Source organism: Wasmannia auropunctata, unplaced genomic scaffold (genome assembly GCF_000956235.1).
Source record: "Wasmannia auropunctata unplaced genomic scaffold, wasmannia.A_1.0 LD335985.1, whole genome shotgun sequence".
Taxonomy (NCBI): Eukaryota; Metazoa; Arthropoda; class Insecta; order Hymenoptera; family Formicidae; genus Wasmannia; species Wasmannia auropunctata.
Window position 1 is genome coordinate 2,049,414 of NW_012026905.1, and position 19,694 is coordinate 2,069,107.

Sequence of the window (19,694 nt, forward strand, 5' to 3'; positions counted from 1 at the left end):
AGTTGCACTAGGTTTTTATCTTTCCAACGGTTTATTTGGCTGCATGAAATTCGAAAAAATACGAGTTTTAGAGTCGTTTAAAAAAAATATGACCAAATTACGCTATACTCCCCTATATATATATTTATTTATTTATTTATAATGACATAGAAACGGATATTCGGTATTTATGACATTTCTAAAAACAGGTGGAAGCACGATGTGATTGAGATGTTACGACGCAACACGCGGAAATTCCTTCATTCAGAAACTTTTCAATGAGATGTTCAGAGTTACAGCGGACTCTTGTCTTCGTGCGAATGCATACCGAGAAACCCGAGAATCCGGGCATTGAAATCATATATAATTAACTGGAAAAAATGAAACATATGTATAAATACTATAAATATATATATATATATTTATTTATTTATAGTGCGTTTAATTTTTTTCCGGTTAATTATATGATTTCAATACAGTAGTCAGCCGAGAAGCAAACAGCTTTTTTACTCCAATAGCCAACCACTTTCTGCATATATTAATGCAAATTTTATGACGTCGCGTCTGTTTGAACTTGAAACACTTGTGTTACTCACTATGCGATAACTTGAATTTTCGTGATTGATCGAATATTCGAAACGTTCTCTAAGATTGACATGACCTTTATTATTCTTGGAAAGGAATAAAGCCTCCAAAAAAAAAAGAAAAAAGACATGACAGTTAAGAAATCTGGAAAGCATCTGTGCATTTTCGAGATAAATGTGCGTTGTATTAAATTTTGCTGTCTGAATGATTTGGGTCAGATTATGATTGACATTTTTCTTCGTTCCAACATTCCATCGTTCTTAAATTCTAGATGTATCTGAAATAATATTGTTTCTTTTTTTCAAAAAAGGTTCGTTGAAAAATTATGCGACTAGAATCTAAGAATGATAAGGAAATGTCCTTATCTGACCCAAATTATTCAAACAGCAAGATCTAATAACCGAAAATTTATTTGGACAATTCTAGTTATTTGAAGAACAGCTATCTAAAAAATATTTTTTTATAATTTCACACATAATTCTGATTATAAAAACAAACATTACATTTTTGCGAGTAGCGTGAATTCTTTTATGATTCCAAAACTCAAGCAAAAAACAAAGTTATGGTGACATCGAAATGGCTTCAAAATGATTATTAAATATCACTGTTTGATCTATCATCATGATACATTTTAACGTCATTTTGACGTTATATCGTAATATTTTTCTGCTTAGAATCGTTTAAACAAAGTATTGCAAAATCGATATTGAAGTAAGAAACGGAAATCTACTTGACCCGCGCGAGAATCAATTTTGAATCACAGTTAAATCAATCGCACACATCAATCACATATTTTAATCAATCTTAACGAAGATCCTCGAATCCTTAACAGGGGTGGTCTTCCGAAGGCGTCACGTCTGGATATACAACCGCAGTCAATATATGCCGATGGCGTGCGGGAGTCGAGTGTCGAACGCGTGGATGCAATGCAGAACGCGGCTCATTTTTCGTCGGGCGATTACTACACGTCCACCGGATCTTCGTGAGAAAATTCAGATGTATCCTTGCGATACGGTTTGCAAGGGCGCGCGCGATATTTGCATGCCGCGGGCAGCGCGAATCGTCTTCACGTAAAGAAGATAAAATCTACGAGTTTAGACGGATGTCGGTACGAGTTGTACATACGCCGTCGCGAGAACGACGTATATGTTGCGCATTCCGGCGCGTCGTAAGTCTAGAAGATGTTTTCGTTTATCTCACAAATGTGCTCCACGAGAGAGAGATACACCAATAAAGATATATTCTTTGAAAGTACCGTCTTAGCCGCCTTATGACTCGTCATGATCCATAAACGTTGATGTGTTTCCAGTCGGAAGTTGAGAGCCGTAAGATACGTTTGAGGAGAGAAAACTTCTCGATCAACAATACGCAATCTTGCGCGGTGACGTCTGTCTTTTCTTACCACATGCTGCACGCGTGTAATACGACGAACATTAAATGTCCTCATACGCGAGCAACAGGTTGCTCTTAATCTATCTAGGACGCCAGATGTATGGCATTGCGTGTATATAGTATAATATGCGTGCGTTATGTGTGTACGTTATATGCGTATTTTTTCCAGATGTTCAGAAGAAGTAACACTTTGTTTCACGACATTTATATACTGCCGTCATTCAAGGAAAAGTGCGATATGTAGAAAGCTACGTACTCAATATTAGAAATATTGTATATACATATATAGTATTATAATAATAACCCAGACAGCACAAAGTCTAAAATTGACATAAAGACGACTCTTAGACATCTGTCTTTTAGACATTTCTGCGAGAACTGTCTAAAAAATGTCTAAAAGTCGTCTTATGCGTCAATTTTATAGACTTTGTGTTGTCTGGGAACAGTACTATAAATGTTATATAAACTAATATTAAATATTATACATTTTTGTGTAGCAGCGGAATTTTTGGAAAGTATAGAAACATGGAATTTTTTTGGTGCCATGGGCTGACCAATTTTAAACTCATAAAAGAGGGAACAAAACAATGGAACAGGACTCTACAAAAAATTAAAGTGGCGGAAGATAATGACCTTCAAAGGCGGAAGATAATAATCCTTTTAGTTTTAGGTCAGAATGCACTTTTCCGTCCGTTGGACGGACGACAGAGTGGAAACTTTCGCTGCACGAATTGATTATAGATGACATAAAATTTAAGTCACACAACGATTCTCAATTTCGTGGCCCTCCCGCAAACCGGTCTGTCCGACCTTTGGATAGCGTTCGAGAGATCGGAATGCGTGGTTCCTCACGTGTGCGAGATGAATTACGGTCGCGATTGAGGTGCCTTGCTGGACAACGTACCGAAAGCGAACGAAGGAAAAAAAAAGAATACAAGTGAAAGGTCTATCGAGGTTAAGGAACTTGGCGATCTCTGGTAAAAAGCGGTCGCGTATAATTATTTCCATTTTTATTGCGTAATACCAGCAATTCGTGTCTGTCCGTTCACTCAGGTACAGGTTGTTAGATATAATTGTACATATATGTATATAATTATATATAGACGCAATTCACATATGTGCGAAAATTAATAAAATTGTGAACGAAGAATTGCGTTTTGTACGTCACTTCTTCGATATAAGTATAAGCGCTAAATAATTTCTACGATCAGAACTGACCGCAGATGTCCAAAATCAGAGAACACAAAACATCTTAAAGATGTCTTATGTATTTTCGTATTGTTTGGGAATAAATGGGATTTGTACTATAGAAAAAAAAAATATTTATAAACATATAGATTTTTCTGCAATTTAAAAAAGTTATTGTGAAAATTTTAATAGGGCAACATTAATACGCAACGTTTGCACGCGTAAAAATGAATCGTCGATTAAAATGAAATGAATCATGTCCTTAACGTGCATCGCGATGGAAAAATACAAATTACACTCGCCGTCATGACTTATTATCAAGGTACGCATTGCATAGCTGCACACGCACGTATATACACAAAGCAATGCAATGGTCAATATGAACAGTTAACGAGGCCAACTGACGAAGCAGCAGTCGCGATGAGAATCAATCGGCTGAGTTGTAATTTTTAAAGGAGTCGTTTAGGAGTCGCGGGAACAAACGGGTTCCATTGTGCGCGTCGGCGGTTTCAACAATAGACGGTTTCTGAATTTACATGGAAAAATTGTGGAGTACGGAGGTGATTGTTTTTTCGACCTGTATGCCCACAAACGGTACGTTAACAGCGTACGTGGACGGATGTTAATTAAGATAACGATGTTTGAAGATGTAAAGATGCGGTGAAACCCGGCGATTCTTCCGTATTCGGTTTAATAAGCAAAGAGACCAAAGGAAATTAGCGCGAAGCACGGCTCTTGTATGGCATATTGACGTTGTAATGATTTGATTATATCGAGATAATCGATTGCTAACTTTATTAAGAAAATTACAACGCGAGATAAAAGATAAATATTTGAGTCCTAGAACTAAATTACTGTAATCAGTGAAACATAATTAATAAGAATTGCGCTTTCTGTCGAAATTGTCTCATTTTATAGATTATACATACATTTTACAGCATTATTATTTTCAGCATGGACAAATCGACGCGAAAAAATTCAGAGATTTTCGTTCATAACGAAGATACGTTCAGCTCGTGCAATATTCGCGTTGCATAAGATGCAGCATATGCCTGTCGTTGCGTCATCTCACGCTCATCTGGTCCACCGATTTCGCGTCATCGCAGAGACGACGAAAAAACGTAACAGCATGCCGGATGTAACACAGAATCCGCGGATGTGCAGATTATTACGAGCGTCCTTACACATCCGCGAAGTTCGCATGAATGGAATCGAATCCGTAGTAATTCTCACACTTCCGACGCGCTTACGCGAATGAGTCATCGCTGAAGCTCGCGGATCACACTCGGAGGTTTTCATACAAACGGACGCGTTACTCATTGCGTGCAACGCTAACGAGTCACGATGAGTCTGCGAGATAATAAAGCCGATCATAAGTTTATTATATTTTGGAAAAATATAACATATCCTCTCTCCTCGAAAGATAAGATAACAGACGTAAGACTTGTATTCCGAGATCTGGAAGAGATCGCAAAAAAACCTCGCGTTTTTTTTACTTTTTATAATTACAAAGTGACAAATATTAAGAAAATTTAAAAAATTATGAATGTTATCATTTCTAAATTTTGCTATTTTCTTATGTATATACATATATGTGATTTTAAAGAACGAGAACTTTATAATTTTAATAATTGATCGAGTTGATTTATTTATATTATTGCATAAAAAAGAGAAAAAAAAATATATATATATATTCACTCGCGAAAAGAACATTTCAGTGGCTTGTTTTTTGCGAGGGTGCAGAACATATTTAACTTAATAAATCTTTCATTACGACCGTCTCTGGCGAACGCATTATATGATATGGCTGTACGAGCCGCGCGCGCACTTCAAAACGATCGTGTCTAAATATTGTTATTTTTTATGATAAAAAAAGAGCATAGATTAAACAAGCTTTCTCACATGCTGCGATGCCGATAAGATGTATATTGTATGCTTATTATCTCAAAATGTAAGCACTGTATTATATGTCGAGCGACAATAATTACTTATAATAATATACAAAAATCGTTTTAGTGTCGGCCCATAATGAGGATTTTAAATCCTAATATAGTAAGAAATAGACCAACCGTAGTCGAATACGAGGAGAATAATCGATTGTAATTTGTCAACATCTTACGGTGTGAGGCTTAAAATCCTTATTGTGGGCCGACACTTGTGTATGTGCGACCCATGGGAACGAAAAGATCAATAGATATTTTCGACAATGTAGCTTTCAAAGCTATCCTTTATCTTATTCTTTTGTTTTAATTAAACTTTGCCTCGACATTCGAAAAGAAAGAAAGATGAGAATGAGAACCGTCAGTTCGCAAATGAGTTTCGAATATCAACAAGCGAACAGTACAGATGTAGAGGCAAAAACTCAAGGATAAGAGATGGAAAGCTGCTTCTCTCTGCGAAGTTCGAGGAATACGAAGAATCTCGCAAGGGCAAATAAGATTTCATTATTTTCCGCCGAAGGACTTCGTAACTGCATTAGCGAGAACGCGGAAATTGGCAAAATAAAATTATTAGAAAAATTGTTAAAATCGTGGATTCTAATAGCATACATAAAGTTTTAATAGAAACATTCACAATCGAAGTTCAGATTCTAGTTTAGAAAAATATGGCGAGATTCACGTACGTGATTTCGCATTATTGTCATAAAAAAAAACTAGTGACTTTTATTATGCACTTGCTGTAAAATTTATTAATAATAAAGGCGTAAAATTCTGTCTGCAATTATTAATATTCATGTCTCTTCGAGATGAATATTAATACGACTTTTGGAAACTCTTGTGCAAAACGGCAAAAACAAATCATGAAATTTGTCGAGAATTCTCCTTGGTTTAAGGTAAATTGCGACTTACTGCGTTTCGTCGTCAGATATATTTATATGCGCCAGCAGCCTGCATATGCGTGCGATAACATTGTAAGGCTTCTTTTTATACAGCTACAGCGTATGTCTTTCCACTTTATCTTCGACCATCTTCGTCAATGTTTTCACGCGTCGTTGACAAGTACAAAAGGCTGCAGCTGATTGAAAACCGCGAACAGCTGAAATGATTATTTCCACGAAATGTTCATTTATATAACGAGTGTAATAATGATCTCGATTAAGATTAGAGAGTCTATAAAACCTTACAACAGCAAGAAATAGAAGATATTTCGATTCAATTATTACAAGATTATTATTATATAATTAAGATGATTATTATTTATGAAATAATGACGAGGGGAATAACTTTCTAACAGACGCTTCGGAAATCGAAATTAGACGGGACAGTCTAATCGACATCTCTACAAATTACCACGTGCTGTAATATTGCATCATACTACGAAATTTTAGCGTAGCCGAATGACTCGACAAACGTACAACACAGGAGTATTCAACGCGTATCCCTCCCTCCCGACCCCTCCCCCTTCCGTTTCTCTCTCTTCCGAAGTGCACGCGAGTCAGAAGATGCCGACTACAATATCTCTCGAGTCTCGGGGTCCCGATTTCCCCTCGGCGTCTCGAAAGAGACGAAGCCGACGAAGGGGAGGGAAAAGGGAGAACGACGCCAGGCAACCCCACATATGCGCGCCGGGGCGATATGGGGTCGTCCCCTATATTCCCGAGAACCAAATGCCCGCCTGTAAAAAGGATGATCATGGCAAACGGTAGTAGACGAGCGTGTGCGGCACGCACTGTAGAACGTCGACGGCGCGCACTATAGCGACCCGGAGCTGAGAGAGACGCGCGTCGGGCCCCCTCCGTCGGTTACTCTTCCCCAAGCACGAACCAATCCCCCTCCCCCTCTTCCATTCCCTGTAGCGCGTCTGCCGCGCTCTGTCGGTCCCTTGGTACCCTCGCTGGAAGCCCCCTGCCATCCCCCGCGTCCCCCTCGCCGTCACCCCCTTCCCCTAGACGACACAACAAACAACCGCGACTTCTCTCGTCAGTTGCCGCTCAAGATATTACTGTTGTGTGCACGCACGCACGCACGCACGCGTGCACGCATGTACGGCGTCACGTACGCACACACACACGCGCGCGCCACACGCCACCGGCACTCTATTCTGCGGCTGTCTCACGGTAGTTTCTGTGGGAAAAAAAAGGCGTCCCCGGGAGAAGGGAAAGGGAAGCGTTTATTTCCTCCGTACTGCGCGAGAGAGGAACAGAAGACGGGGCACCTAGAGCGGCGTGCCTCGCCGCTGCACAATTTTGTTTCGCATCGTGCGTGCATGAAGGCTCGGGAGCGAGGGAGGGGACAACACTGTCGGGAAGGGGGATGGAGGCAGAGTGAGAGAGAGAGAGAGAGTGTGAGGGGGGATTGGCGCGATTGACAGTTGGTAGTTAGCTGTTAGTGTCGCTTCCTCGATACGCGACGGCGGTGTGCGGCCGCGTTGTGTTCACCAGAGTACCGTAGCCCTGCCTGGTGCGAGAGCAGTTCCCCGATCCGTATCGAGAAGGGAAAAGAGCAGCGGGGGGGAAGGTGGGAGGAGAGAGGAAATCTCGCGTCCTCGGGAAGGGAACGGTCTAACGACGAGGCCCCGCCGGCCTTTAGCTCTTTACCTTTAACGCGCGCTCGCGAATGGGAGGGATCGTCGAGGAGATCGAGGGTAATCGGTTGGGAAATCGAGACGGCTGAAGGAAGAGGAAGGACGGGGGAATCGCTAGGAAGGATCCTTGTAGCGCTCTGCATGACGCTGCGTTTGTTTACACGTCGTGTCGCGCTCGGGTGCTAAGTTGCTAACAGGAGACGCCCGCGCGAATTCCATGGATAATTACCGAGGAGAAGGATATCCGCCTGAGGGGATAACTGTTCAAGGAGCTTCTCGATTAATTACCGCGGAGATTGTGGAAAAGGATAATTATTGAAAAATCTAGAAGAGGAAGATAGAGATAAAGAGAGAGAACAATAAGCTGTACCGCAGGATTGAGAAGAGGCGGCGGAAGCGCGTCGGAGATAATAAAAGGAAGGACTACAAGGAAACGGAAGTAGCGAGAAGAGGACTCGACCCGTACCCCTCGTGCTCCCCCTACCCCGTCCCTCTCCCGCAACGGCGCTTTTATTAACCCGCTCGCTAAATGATTCACGCGGTCTCGCGTGAGCCGCCGATCTCTGCCTGCCGCAGGAGGAACTGGAACACGTCGAGGACTCGTCGGGAACTCGTCCAGCGTGGTTCGGTGACCGATCTCCGTACGGAGAGTCGAGGGAAGGTAGGACCCCCGGCGGGGATAGAGGGTTACTGGGAGAGAGAGAGAGAAAGAGAGACCGTAAAAGAAGGGCACGGAAGGAGGGAGAGAAAAAGAGACAAAGAGAGAGGGGGCAATAGAAGAGGAAGGCGAAGCGGCAGGGGCACCGGGGAGAAGGCGAGACGGAAGGAGGAGAAAAAAGGAGGGAGGTAGAGAGGCACGCCGCGTGGACAACCGTGCACGCTCGTGTCTCTCTCTCGTTTCGTTTTGCTGCTTTCGTTCGTGCGAGAGCGCGGTGGATGAGCTACGCTCGTTAGTGCCGGTTGATGGTACGTCCTCGTGGTCCTGAGCCCGCCGTCAAGAGATTCGTAATCCTCCGTGAGGAGAGGAGGTGACCTCGCGGCCCCGCGCTCTCGAGGACGTGGGTTTATTCGCACGTGGGTTATCGGTGGTGTCAGTGGAAAGAGGTGGAGGAGGTGGTGGTGCCGGCGCGAGCGGCAACGCGATCGGCTGCGATCAGAGGTGGTTTCCCCTCGTCCCTTCGGGAAGCGTCTTCGTCGTCGTTGTCCTCCGTCGTCGGAGGACGTCGTCCTCGATAGCAATACAACACCGGCGCAATCATGTATAAGCTACTGGGAGGGCTGAGCAAGTATCTGAAGCGGCAGGACATCATCACGGACTCTGTGCTGTTTCGTCTGCATAACCACTTCACCACGGTGCTGCTCTTCACGTGCTCGTTGCTGATCACGGCCACCCAATATGTTGGTAACCCGATCTCCTGCATCGTCCAGGGCCTGCCCACGAACGTCATCAATACTTACTGCTGGATAACGTCCACGTTCACTATGCCGGACGCGTTCAATCGACAGGTGTGTGATTCCCGATCGTATAAACGATCGTGTTCTCGGCTTCGCGACGAGCGCGAATCCAGACCCTCCCCGCTTTTCATAAATATTCCTCCTCAAGCCGCGAACACGGATCGCTATACTGATTGAGATCGTCACATTAATAGTGATAAAAACATCTGACATTATATTTAATTATTGCGAACATTTACATGTCAAGATGTTCACCTTGATTAAAGGATATTGATGAAGTTGTCAGCGAAGCGTAAGATAATAAGACTTTTTTAATATAAAGTCGACTTTATTCTGAAACTTTTATTCTAAAGATACCTACTTATTGTTTTCTCGCTACTCTCCATTTTCTTTATATCTTATGGAGTATTCGGGGTGTGAGTTAAGTTTCTGAAAAATGTATTTCTATCAATTTTTGTTGGCGAAAAAATCATTACGAATTATACAAAATTTGCCGTGTGCTGTTAGTAGAGATAAAGCTGTTCGATAGTAAAGGATAACAAATAAATTGACCGCGAAATCAAGCAAATACATTTCAATGCAATAAATGCCAATTTAATGCAATTTATGCTTGAAATTGATAATAGATAATGTATATTTGCTAGTTGATATTTTTTTTTACTGTAGATCTTATTAATAAAATTATTTCTTTTTTAATTAATTAAGTTAATGAAATTTAATAAAATTAGGGAAGCTGTTAAAATGTCTATTGTATTACCTACGCGCATTGCATATCATATCGTACTCGAGATGAAAGTCACCCTGAGAAATCACCCCGCGTGAACTATTGCTTAATCGTTGCACCATATCTCTCTATTCATGAATAAATTGCCTTCTAATCAATTTAATTACGAAGAAGTTTTCACGGCCGCTATCTCTTTGTTGATCGTGCAACGTTTAACCGAGCGCGGTTGATTTACTCTGTGAATATCTGTGGAAGATGCTTCGCGGCAAGAGTGATTAACGAGCCGATCGGTTATGCAATCACGTTGACGATATTAAATTTTAAATTACCTAGAAAGTGCCTCGTATATAATATGCTTTATCTTCTCGCAAGAATTCAATTGCAAGAATTCATTCCTTAGAGAATCCTAGAAGCATCTTATTTTGTAAACTTCTTTTTTTTTCCTATTTCAAAGTACCTGGAACTTGTTCCGTTGTTCAATAGGCAGGCTCTATAAATATCGCCTTTATTGACGACCCGCGTCGACACTCGCGCGTCGAATAAAAGCTATATATGCGAAACTATATATCGCAGCGTGTTATCATATATGGAAATCGAATACTGATTGTATTACCAGCTGACGCGCGCAACTTATCGGGCCGAAGACTTTGGACGCGAGCGTAGCTGATCCTTCTAGCAGTTTGTTTTTTAGAAAGCCATAGCCGTATACGTTCGAATCACCTTACGCTTGTTCATTAGTTTATTATTTCTACTATTCTAAATTACTACTAGATAAGACCCACGAATTCTTTCATCTCGTTGCATTATTTTACATACAATATCGCTTTCGATATACGGCGACATCGCTTCGTGATCAAGAGATTTGTCACGTTTACAGCTTTCGTCAGGTCGGCAGCGGGTAACACAATCATTTGATTTCCATGCGATAAACCGATGCATATGGCTTCGCGCCGTATATAATCTTTCACGCGTGAATTTTTAAGAGTGACACACGTAATCTATACGCATATCAATAGTCGTGAATTTATTATTCTCGATCATCACATATTTAGAAATGCGTATCAGTCGTTCGAATTCTGCGATTGAAGCGCAAAATCGTAACGGATATCACATTGTAGGAATTTGCCGCGTGCTGTCGGCAGAAATAAAGTTCAAACGGATCAGCATTTTTGCGCGAAATGTTTGCAGAAGATCAGACGCGCGAGAATTAAAGCAGAGGGAATGCTATATGTACGGTATACGGCTAATGAGGCGGAAATAATTGATTCAAGATATAATCGAAACGAGTTGGAAATTGTAGGCAGTCAACCGCGATTCTAATTGAAATATATACGGGACAATTGAGTTCGCATGATGTTACGTACATGCTCCGATGTATTGATAACCGTTCAAGGATATCGATCGAAAACAGAAATCAATCAATCAAGAGAATCAACAAAAACAGCTTTGTGTACGTTACATTGTTATTAAAATTTAAACATTCGAATACTATAGAGAATCGTATATAGAATGAAAAAAAAGTATTTATACAAGTATACTTGGTTATAATTTATACGAGCATTCTTCTGCGAGTTGTACATCGAAATTTGGCCGTCAACGTATTTATAGACGTGTAAATTGGTAAATCGCCTTTACGAACGCGGGAAAGAAACGGCGATGAAAATTACCACGTTGATCACCGGATTTTTTTTTATGTCCACTTTGCTACGGCAATGTAAATGCAGTATTTTAACAAATGTATTCATCACCTGCCTTGATTAGTCCTGAACCGACGATACTGCTCCTGGGACAAGAGATTGTTTACGAATATATCAGTGCGATGCACGAGTTGGTGCCGTGGTGCACTGATTATCAGCGACCCCATTAAAGTATCGCGCGAGTTCCTGCGATATCCTGATTAGGGAAATTTAAATACAGAAAAAAAATGTATATATAATTTGTGTGATACCATTAACTGGTCCGATAACCGTGCCTTCGTAAGCGAACCGTAATAACGCGCGCGCTTGGTCTCTTCCTAATTGGGGATCCGCTAAACACACGAGGGAGGAGTATCCAGATTAAGAAAACGTTCGTTTAATAAGCTGCGCAAGGAAGAGAGACTCGTATTGTCAACGGCCAAGACCCGCGAAGTGCCAGCGTTCACTTCTAATAAGACTATATGTAGGCCCACGGGGGGGAGGGGAGGGGGAGTGATTTCTCGCTATCGACATCTAAGGAGGGTCAAATGGCTTTATCGCGGCGTTATGATGTATATAGTCACGGTGTCGTCGTTATCGCCGTGCCGCTAAAACTCTCGTGTTTCCGCAGGTCGGCATGGAGGTCGCCCATCCAGGAGTGGCCAACGACTTTGGGGATGTCGACGCGAGGAAATACTACACGTACTATCAGTGGGTCTGCTTCGTGCTGTTCTTCCAGGTATGCAGAGTGTCAACCCACCCTTTATCGGCGATCTTAGCCACACGTGCGACACGGCGGGCGCGCGCGCGCGCGCGACACGCAAGAAGGAGGACCCTCGGAGGTCTCATTGTTTCGTCCCTTCTTTATGCTCGCCCGCTCTCGTCTTTCCGCTCTGATCCGCGCCTGTCCTTCACGTCTGGCGGCCGACTGCGGCGGCCCACGTGCGGACTTGTGCGTAGGAGATGGCACGAACGGCCGCTCTGATATCCATCTGCGAAGATTTTTGTACAGTTGCAAGAAAAGGGATAAGTTGAAGTCCCATTTTCGCGTTATCCATTAACGTAGAGAATTTTTTACTTTGAAGTTCACGGTAATATACAAGAAAAAATGGTGAAAAAAGGTGATATTTTTTTAAGTCCATTTTCGCGTGTTTCAGTAAATAATATATGACGCAATTTAATCGTAGAATTGAATTCGCTTGGTTTTAACTTGTAACGACTAACATTACACGCAATGCTTGTCTATTTATTCGATTGTCTTTCTGTTAACAGGCAGTTATGTGCTACATACCGCAATGGTTGTGGGGCATGTGGGAAGGCGGCCTGATGCAGGCGCTGGTCATGGGAATGAATTGTGGTATGGATAGTAAGGACAATATAGCGAAGAAGAAAAGTGCTCTCATGGATTATTTGATGATGCACATCAGGGTAAGAACGCGAATGCAAATCGGTTCCACGAGTTTGATTAAATTTTGACTTGGCTTGAAAAATAGTAATGTGTGAAAAGTTTCGAGAAGGTAGATCCATTATTTAACTGGTCCCTCTTGGTGGTCGCTGATAACTACTTATTAGATTTCAACTACGTCGCACGTGTTATTGCTATCGTTAGTCATAATATTCTCGCATTGAAATGTTTTCAAAATACACTGAAAGATTAGACTTTAAACTTACAGATAAGCGATGAATTTAAAAAATAATTAAAAGAAGCAGTGTTTATAATGAATGTTATTTAAAGAATATGGTTTTGATAAGATTTTATAAATAAATAATTACTTAATTCTAATCTGAATTCTTTTTTGAATTGTTTTGATAAGATTTCCTAAACATAAATATGAAATAATTAATTAATTAATTCTAATTTGAATTCTTTTTAATGCGATCATAATTTCTTGCAATTTAAAATATTTAAAACAATAAAAACCTAACAAGAAAATATTTAGTAAATTCTAGTCAGAATTCTTAGATGTCAATCATAATTTTTTACAATGTAAAAATGGCTGGTAAATTCTAATATAAATCCTCCTTAGATGCAGCGTTAGTTTCTTACAACGGAACTAGGTTGCACTGTGCTGCCTTTTAATAGATTATGCGAGATGTCCCGATGTCACTTAGGCGGAATGTTGGAGGACGACCAAGGGGGACAAAGGGAGGAGGGTGGGAAGGGCATGTGACGAGAGAAAGAGAGACGACCGCGTTAAGGCCAATTCGTCCTCATTGAGTCCAATTTGCTTTAATTTAGCGACGAATTGTGCTTTCAGAATCACAACACGTACGTGTATCGGTACTTTGTCTGCGAGTTTCTGTGCCTCGTCAATATCATCGGCCAACTCTATCTGATGAACCGATTCTTCGACGGTGAATTCTTCAGCTATGGCCTGCGTGTACTGCAGTTCTCGGATACACCGCAAGAGGAGCGACTTGACCCCATGGTCTACGTGTTTCCCCGCGTTACCAAGTGCATATTCCACAAATACGGACCTTCGGGTACGATACAGCAGCACGATTCTCTCTGCATTCTGCCGTTGAACATCGTCAACGAGAAGACGTACATCTTCATCTGGTTCTGGTTCTTCATACTGGCCATCATGTTGATTATCCTGCTAGTGTATCGAATTTTGATAATTTTCGCTCCGATGATACGGCCGAGACTGCTGCATCTGTCGACGAGGCTGCTGCCCATCGAGACTTGCCAGAGCGTCAGCAGAAAAGTTGACCTCGGCGACTGGTGGATACTGTACATTCTCTCGACCAACATGGACTCGCTCGTCTACAGGGAGTTCCTAATGGAGTTTACGAAGAAGATGGGTAATACTAGCTCGAAGTCCGTGACCGCGTAAAGCGCGAGATCTTGGACGCGCACCTTATGCGCTGTATAGAACAAGAATTTACTTAGCTTAATTACACCGACAACACGGACTGACTCGCACCTCGCGCGGCGCGTTCCTGCAAATATCTCTCGCAAGGACTTGCAGTTATATTTTCGTATATTCACATATTATAGCGATATGTAACTTTAGATATGCGCAAGGAATTGAGATTTAAATTGGATTTCATAATTATTTTTGTAGACATTGATTCAGAATTACGATTCTGACTTTTAAAAGCTATGGATATACAAAAAAATATATCACTGATAATTCACAATCAGTGACGTTATTTTACTTTGTTATTTGTTTTGCTTTAACCACTTATTTATTTAAAAGTTAGAAGAATATTCTGAATCTTGTTGTAAATAATTAGTCTTTCCCAAGCGATCATTTCTAAGCATATTATATGTGTATATCTCATTTCATTTTGCGATTTTTAAAACAAACACTTTTATATCGCGTGTCTCGCGCAATTCTATTAGCATATGTAAATGCAGTTGCTTGGGAAAGATTGATCCAACGATCTTATACTCAATCTCATACGAATGAGATTTTTAGTAGTTTTATATTTAAAATATATAAAATAGATAAAACTTAGACATGAAGGAATAAGACCATTTGAAGAAGAGTGTTAGCCTAAAAGATGATTCTAACGCAATTAGCGTGGGCGCGAACAAGTAAATAGAATCCAGCTCAATTTTGTAACACCCGTCATGTATATAATATAATAAACATATAAAGGGTGTTTTTTTTTACTAAGTTTTGTTTCACTAGTAACAAAAATTAACGAAAGAAAGGAAGTATTTTTAAAAATAGTGAATGTTTTTTTTTCAAAATTATTTGTCCACATGTTTCTTTTTTTAAGAATTGCCAAAATTTTGTAATTCGAGATGGCAAAAATCTACCATTGATACTCGGTAATTCTTTTTCGAGTCTTGTTCTCGTGTATCAAAAGACAGTTGGAATTTCCTTTTACGAACACACATACGTCCGAGAACCACCGTCATAATATTTTATAAATAATTTTAGTTTTGTAAAAAAAAAAAAAGAAATAACTGTACACTATGCTACTATAGCTGTTCGCCGGTTGCTCAAAACGTATCGACTTTTATTCCGTTCCCATAATAGTCGCGTTCGAGAATTCGGTTCGTCGGTCGTGACGGCCTTGGGGAAAAAGGTGCAGCGTGTAATCTAACTGTTAACATCGGATTAAGCGGTTTCCGTTGCCTGTCTGCATAAAATGACCGATGAAGTTGCAACTTATCGTGACGTGCACGTTACGAACCTGTCGCGACGTTTTCAGCGAACGTTTATCCATTCGACGGAACAGGCACTTTACGAGTGATATACGCGTCATTGCTATTCCCTACACGTCAATTAAGGGAGAAGAGGCTACATTAGAAAAGTGCGTGATTTGGCGTCACATACGAATATCTCCGTTAGCTGTTATATAGCGTGCTAGATATCCCGACTTCAGTTTCAGCGGCAGAAGCTGGTTCTTCGAGCTGGTTACACCATTGATTTGGCGTCGATTTTTCGGATCCATTTTTCGTCCGAATTTTTATACGATTATATATATATATATATATATATATATATATATAAATAATATGATATATGGGAGAAATAACGGACAAGTAATAATTCTTTGTAATTTTTGCTTAAGAGAAATCGACTTCAAATTGATCACGTTTGTCGTCGAAATTAAGGTCGAGGGTTCCGGTACCATTCAGTATATAATTTATCTTCTTTCTATAATCCGACGCGAATTACCCCTCGCGTTCCAATCGTACATGCGTTTGTATGTTACTTTCGCTGCCAATCGATTGCGTCATCTTGGACCGCAAGAAAACCGCGTATTTGCAATACGGCCTTAGCGCGACTAGTTATAATGGTCACTGCACGCGAATTGTGACGATCATGAATTATCGTAGGGAGGACGGTCAGCTTATTTTTCAAGCTGCTGTTTTAATGACCGCAACGGGATTCAGTCGGTCGCAATTACGTGCATGTTTGTATTGTCTTATGTAAGATGTGATAAATAGTGGTAACATTCTCAAGAGAACTAAAGGTTAAAAGAGAGAGAAAGAGAGAGACATACGTACACAAAAAAAATACTTTTATGCCGACCCGCTTATCTTTGACCGTCGGCACACATCGTTTGCGCGAGATTTTTTGCCCGTTTGTGTTCCACGGACAACACAAAAGCTGTTGTAAAACAAGACTTCCATTCGGAATCGTAAATTCGTTCGTAAATTTCCTTAGCATATAAGTTTTATTGTAACTACGAGCAAAGATGTGCAAAGATTAAAGATTCTGAACGATCTGAACGAGAGCTTGTGGTTTTTCTACCTTGAGCGTATGTGGGACAACGCGGAGATTTCAATGCGACGCTTGTTGACGCGCGATAAAGGTCCCTACACACCGTGACACACGAATCAACATTCGGCCAAAGATTTGTAAGATAATTTGACGACACACCCGACTATCGAAGCAATTTAATTTACAAACTTTTGCAACATTCTATTGCTTTTTGCTTTACATAGAAATAACTGATGGGATGTGATTTATAGTATGAGTAAATTTCCAGCATACGAGTCTGTTCATTGCATCATATTGTGAAATGAAACTGACTAAGATTGTGTATTCTCGTGACAATTAATAAAATTTAACGTTTTTTTTTATTAAAGTTTAGTTAAATATAACAAGTAAAGTAAATGTAAAATAGATGATTATTAGATTTAATTAACTGAGAGGAGAAAGTTAAAATATTTTACTTATTTTAATTTTAATTTCATAAATAAATCATAAAAAATGAGTTTTTTTTCAAGTTTTTAGAATTCAAGTAGAATTATACCAAAATTAATAAAAAATCGTTATTTGCAAAAGTATTTACGAAGGAAGCATTGCGGTTATTGAAAGATATTTCAAACAAAACCATTAATAAGTTAATGGTGACTTTTAAACTTTGTTAGATAGTCGTATGAAACTTGTTTTATATCGGAGTTTTAACGTTTTCTTTTGCATTCTAGACATGCATCGCGTAACCGCATTCGTATGATTTGATGACGCATTTTCAATGTCTGCGAATAAATTAACTTCAGTTCTGATAAGTCATGTATTACAGGAAGAGTGAAACTATATGCAATTAGAAAGAATTCTTCTATAAGAAGTGTTACAAGATTAAGAAAATTAAGTGATGTAAAATGAAAGAGAGATCTCATACTTATTATTTTAGAAGATTTTACATTAATAAAAATCATTTAATTATAATTTTGTTAAGCGAGTCAGTTTCTCAAATTATTGTAATTAGAAATGATTATCGAAATAGAATCAGAAGAATATTTCTCCTTTCAATGAAAAATATTAAAAAATAAGATATCTCAGGAAAGATAATATATTATGAACATTATTGGGCTGCATGTTTCACTTATCTTTCACGGAGATCCAATTAGTCCGGCTTCTCATTACCTGATTCGCCGTAATTTCAGCGCATCTCGTGTAATGATTCACACACGTTTATAATTAATTGTAAAGAGAGAAGCCGCTTTATATTTACACCGCGTAGTGGAACGCTTGACGTAAGAGTTATTACATATACGATCGTGATCCGCGCACATGTCACGGTAAAAAAATGATCGAAGTCTTGCAGACGATGACTCGAATCTCTACATACATGCGCGGATAACATCGATGACCATGATTCTGATGTTCTTCGTAATTATTAGCAATTCACACGCCGTAACGGGAAGTGCGTTCGAATGGAACGTACAGAGAGCTTTTCAAAATCATTTAAATCAGTTAACGCACGTGGCAAAATTAGCCACAAAATAAATAAAATAAAGTAATATAAAACGAGATAAAATTCTCTGAAATTAAATAAAGTAAATTCAACTCCAAATATTTTTTGGAATTTATGGTACTCAACTAAAAGTTATATAATGAAATTATGTTTTTTTATGTGTAAACTGTAAAATTAACTTTTTAAAAATATAATTCTCTTATTGAAACCTGTAAATTTGATTTTATTTCATCGATATGAGATTCTTTGAATATAATTGTAAGACCATTAATTAATTGATTCATACCTGATAATGTGAACTTAAATGGGTAGAATTACGCGGGTTCATTAAATTATTATGTGCGACTTTGATATGATAAAATTGCAGAGTTATTACCACAAAGAAGAATGGGATGAAATACGGTGGCTCTGTTATAGGCGCCCTCTGCTCAACATCTATTGCTCAATGTCCACGTCGATAAACACAGTTGTTTGAATTTGTTTATTACCGACCGGCCGATCGCCGATCGAATGTATCAAGAACATGGTAACATGTTACATGAAATGCAATGTGTAAAATAAATTTTAACTCTACATATCAAAATTTTTTTAAGAAACTTCTTTTATTAAAAAAAATTTTGTTTCAATTTTTTCTTGAGAAAGGAAGACCAGATGTATCTTTTGTTTTATTTTAAATTAAATTTTTTTTGTATAAATACTGAAATAATTGTTTTTTTTATTAATTTAAAATAGTAAGCACGATAAAATATTTATCAGCGTCGTGATTTTGGTCTCGAGTTCACTGTAAATAAGTAAATAAATTAACTGCCTATAAGTGTTAATAAACGGATATTGATAAATGGATATAATAACGGATGTTAATAAACAAAAATCGACAGCCAGTCAATGCCGTTACTGTCATATTCTTCTACTTCCACTGTTTACTCATACAATATATTTTCAAAGAGTACATAATTAATTACAAATAAACAAGAGTTAAAGTCACGATTGTTTGTGACACGTGCGAGGTATTTTCTAAACAAATGAGAAACTCAAATGGCAAAATTATAGAATGTATGTATGTATGTACATGTAGATTGAACGTTGTCGGAATATTATAAATAAATGGGGATCGCTTGATCCGCGCGTTATTACGTCGAATTCGTTTTGTGATGATTTTTTCGCCAATACTCCGAATATCTTCGACGCTACTAGCATCAGCAAATAATGGACACGGGAAACACGTAGAATACTCGGTAAATAAATTACGTGAACACCGCGTCAGCCCCGTACGACATGATAGACATGTCGTTTATGTATTTAATTGCGATCAGGCGCGTAATTGGAGCTCGTCTTAAAGACAGATCTACGTGGCTGTCTTGTTTTCCATTGCGTAATTTGGAGCTGTACATATACATAATCGGACATATAAGAGACAGACTCCTAGATTGTAGTCGTTAAATTATTTCAATGTATAACATATACGAATGTATAAGAGAGCAGCTTCCTGCAGAAATGTATAA

The 19,694-nt window shown here is 39.4% G+C and overlaps 2 protein-coding genes across 2 annotated transcripts; both read left to right on the forward strand.

Annotated features, from left to right (window-relative positions):
* The first annotated feature begins 3,466 nt into the window (after positions 1-3,466).
* On the forward strand, positions 3,467-4,679 carry LOC105454522. Its single transcript, XM_011697194.1, has 2 exons — positions 3,467-3,738; positions 4,098-4,679. The coding sequence occupies exons 1-2, from the start codon at positions 3,681-3,683 to the stop codon at positions 4,400-4,402; spliced, it is 363 nt and encodes a 120-aa protein (XP_011695496.1). The 5' UTR covers positions 3,467-3,680; the 3' UTR covers positions 4,403-4,679.
* Positions 4,680-8,393: 3,714 nt separating this feature from the next.
* On the forward strand, positions 8,394-15,168 carry LOC105454523 (innexin inx1). The gene is made up of 4 exons (XM_011697196.1): positions 8,394-9,174; positions 12,155-12,262; positions 12,796-12,951; positions 13,782-15,168. Exons 1-4 carry the CDS (start codon positions 8,926-8,928, stop codon positions 14,358-14,360), a joined length of 1,092 nt encoding a protein of 363 aa, XP_011695498.1. The 5' UTR covers positions 8,394-8,925; the 3' UTR covers positions 14,361-15,168.
* Positions 15,169-19,694: the final 4,526 nt, after the last annotated feature.

What these genes read in the sequence shown, in the direction of transcription:
- LOC105454522 (XM_011697194.1), top strand. Translation starts at nt 3,681, where the DNA reads ATGGAAAAATTGTGGAGTACGGAGGTGATTGTTTTTTCGACCTGTATG. An exon ending in GACCTGTATGCCCACAAACG is followed by an intron (nt 3,739 to 4,097) that starts GTACGTTAACAG and finishes TATTATTTTCAG; the next exon opens with CATGGACAAATCGACGCGAA.
- LOC105454523 (XM_011697196.1), top strand. Translation starts at nt 8,926, where the DNA reads ATGTATAAGCTACTGGGAGGGCTGAGCAAGTATCTGAAGCGGCAGGAC. An exon ending in CGGACGCGTTCAATCGACAG is followed by an intron (nt 9,175 to 12,154) that starts GTGTGTGATTCC and finishes GTGTTTCCGCAG; the next exon opens with GTCGGCATGGAGGTCGCCCA. An exon ending in GCTTCGTGCTGTTCTTCCAG is followed by an intron (nt 12,263 to 12,795) that starts GTATGCAGAGTG and finishes TTCTGTTAACAG; the next exon opens with GCAGTTATGTGCTACATACC.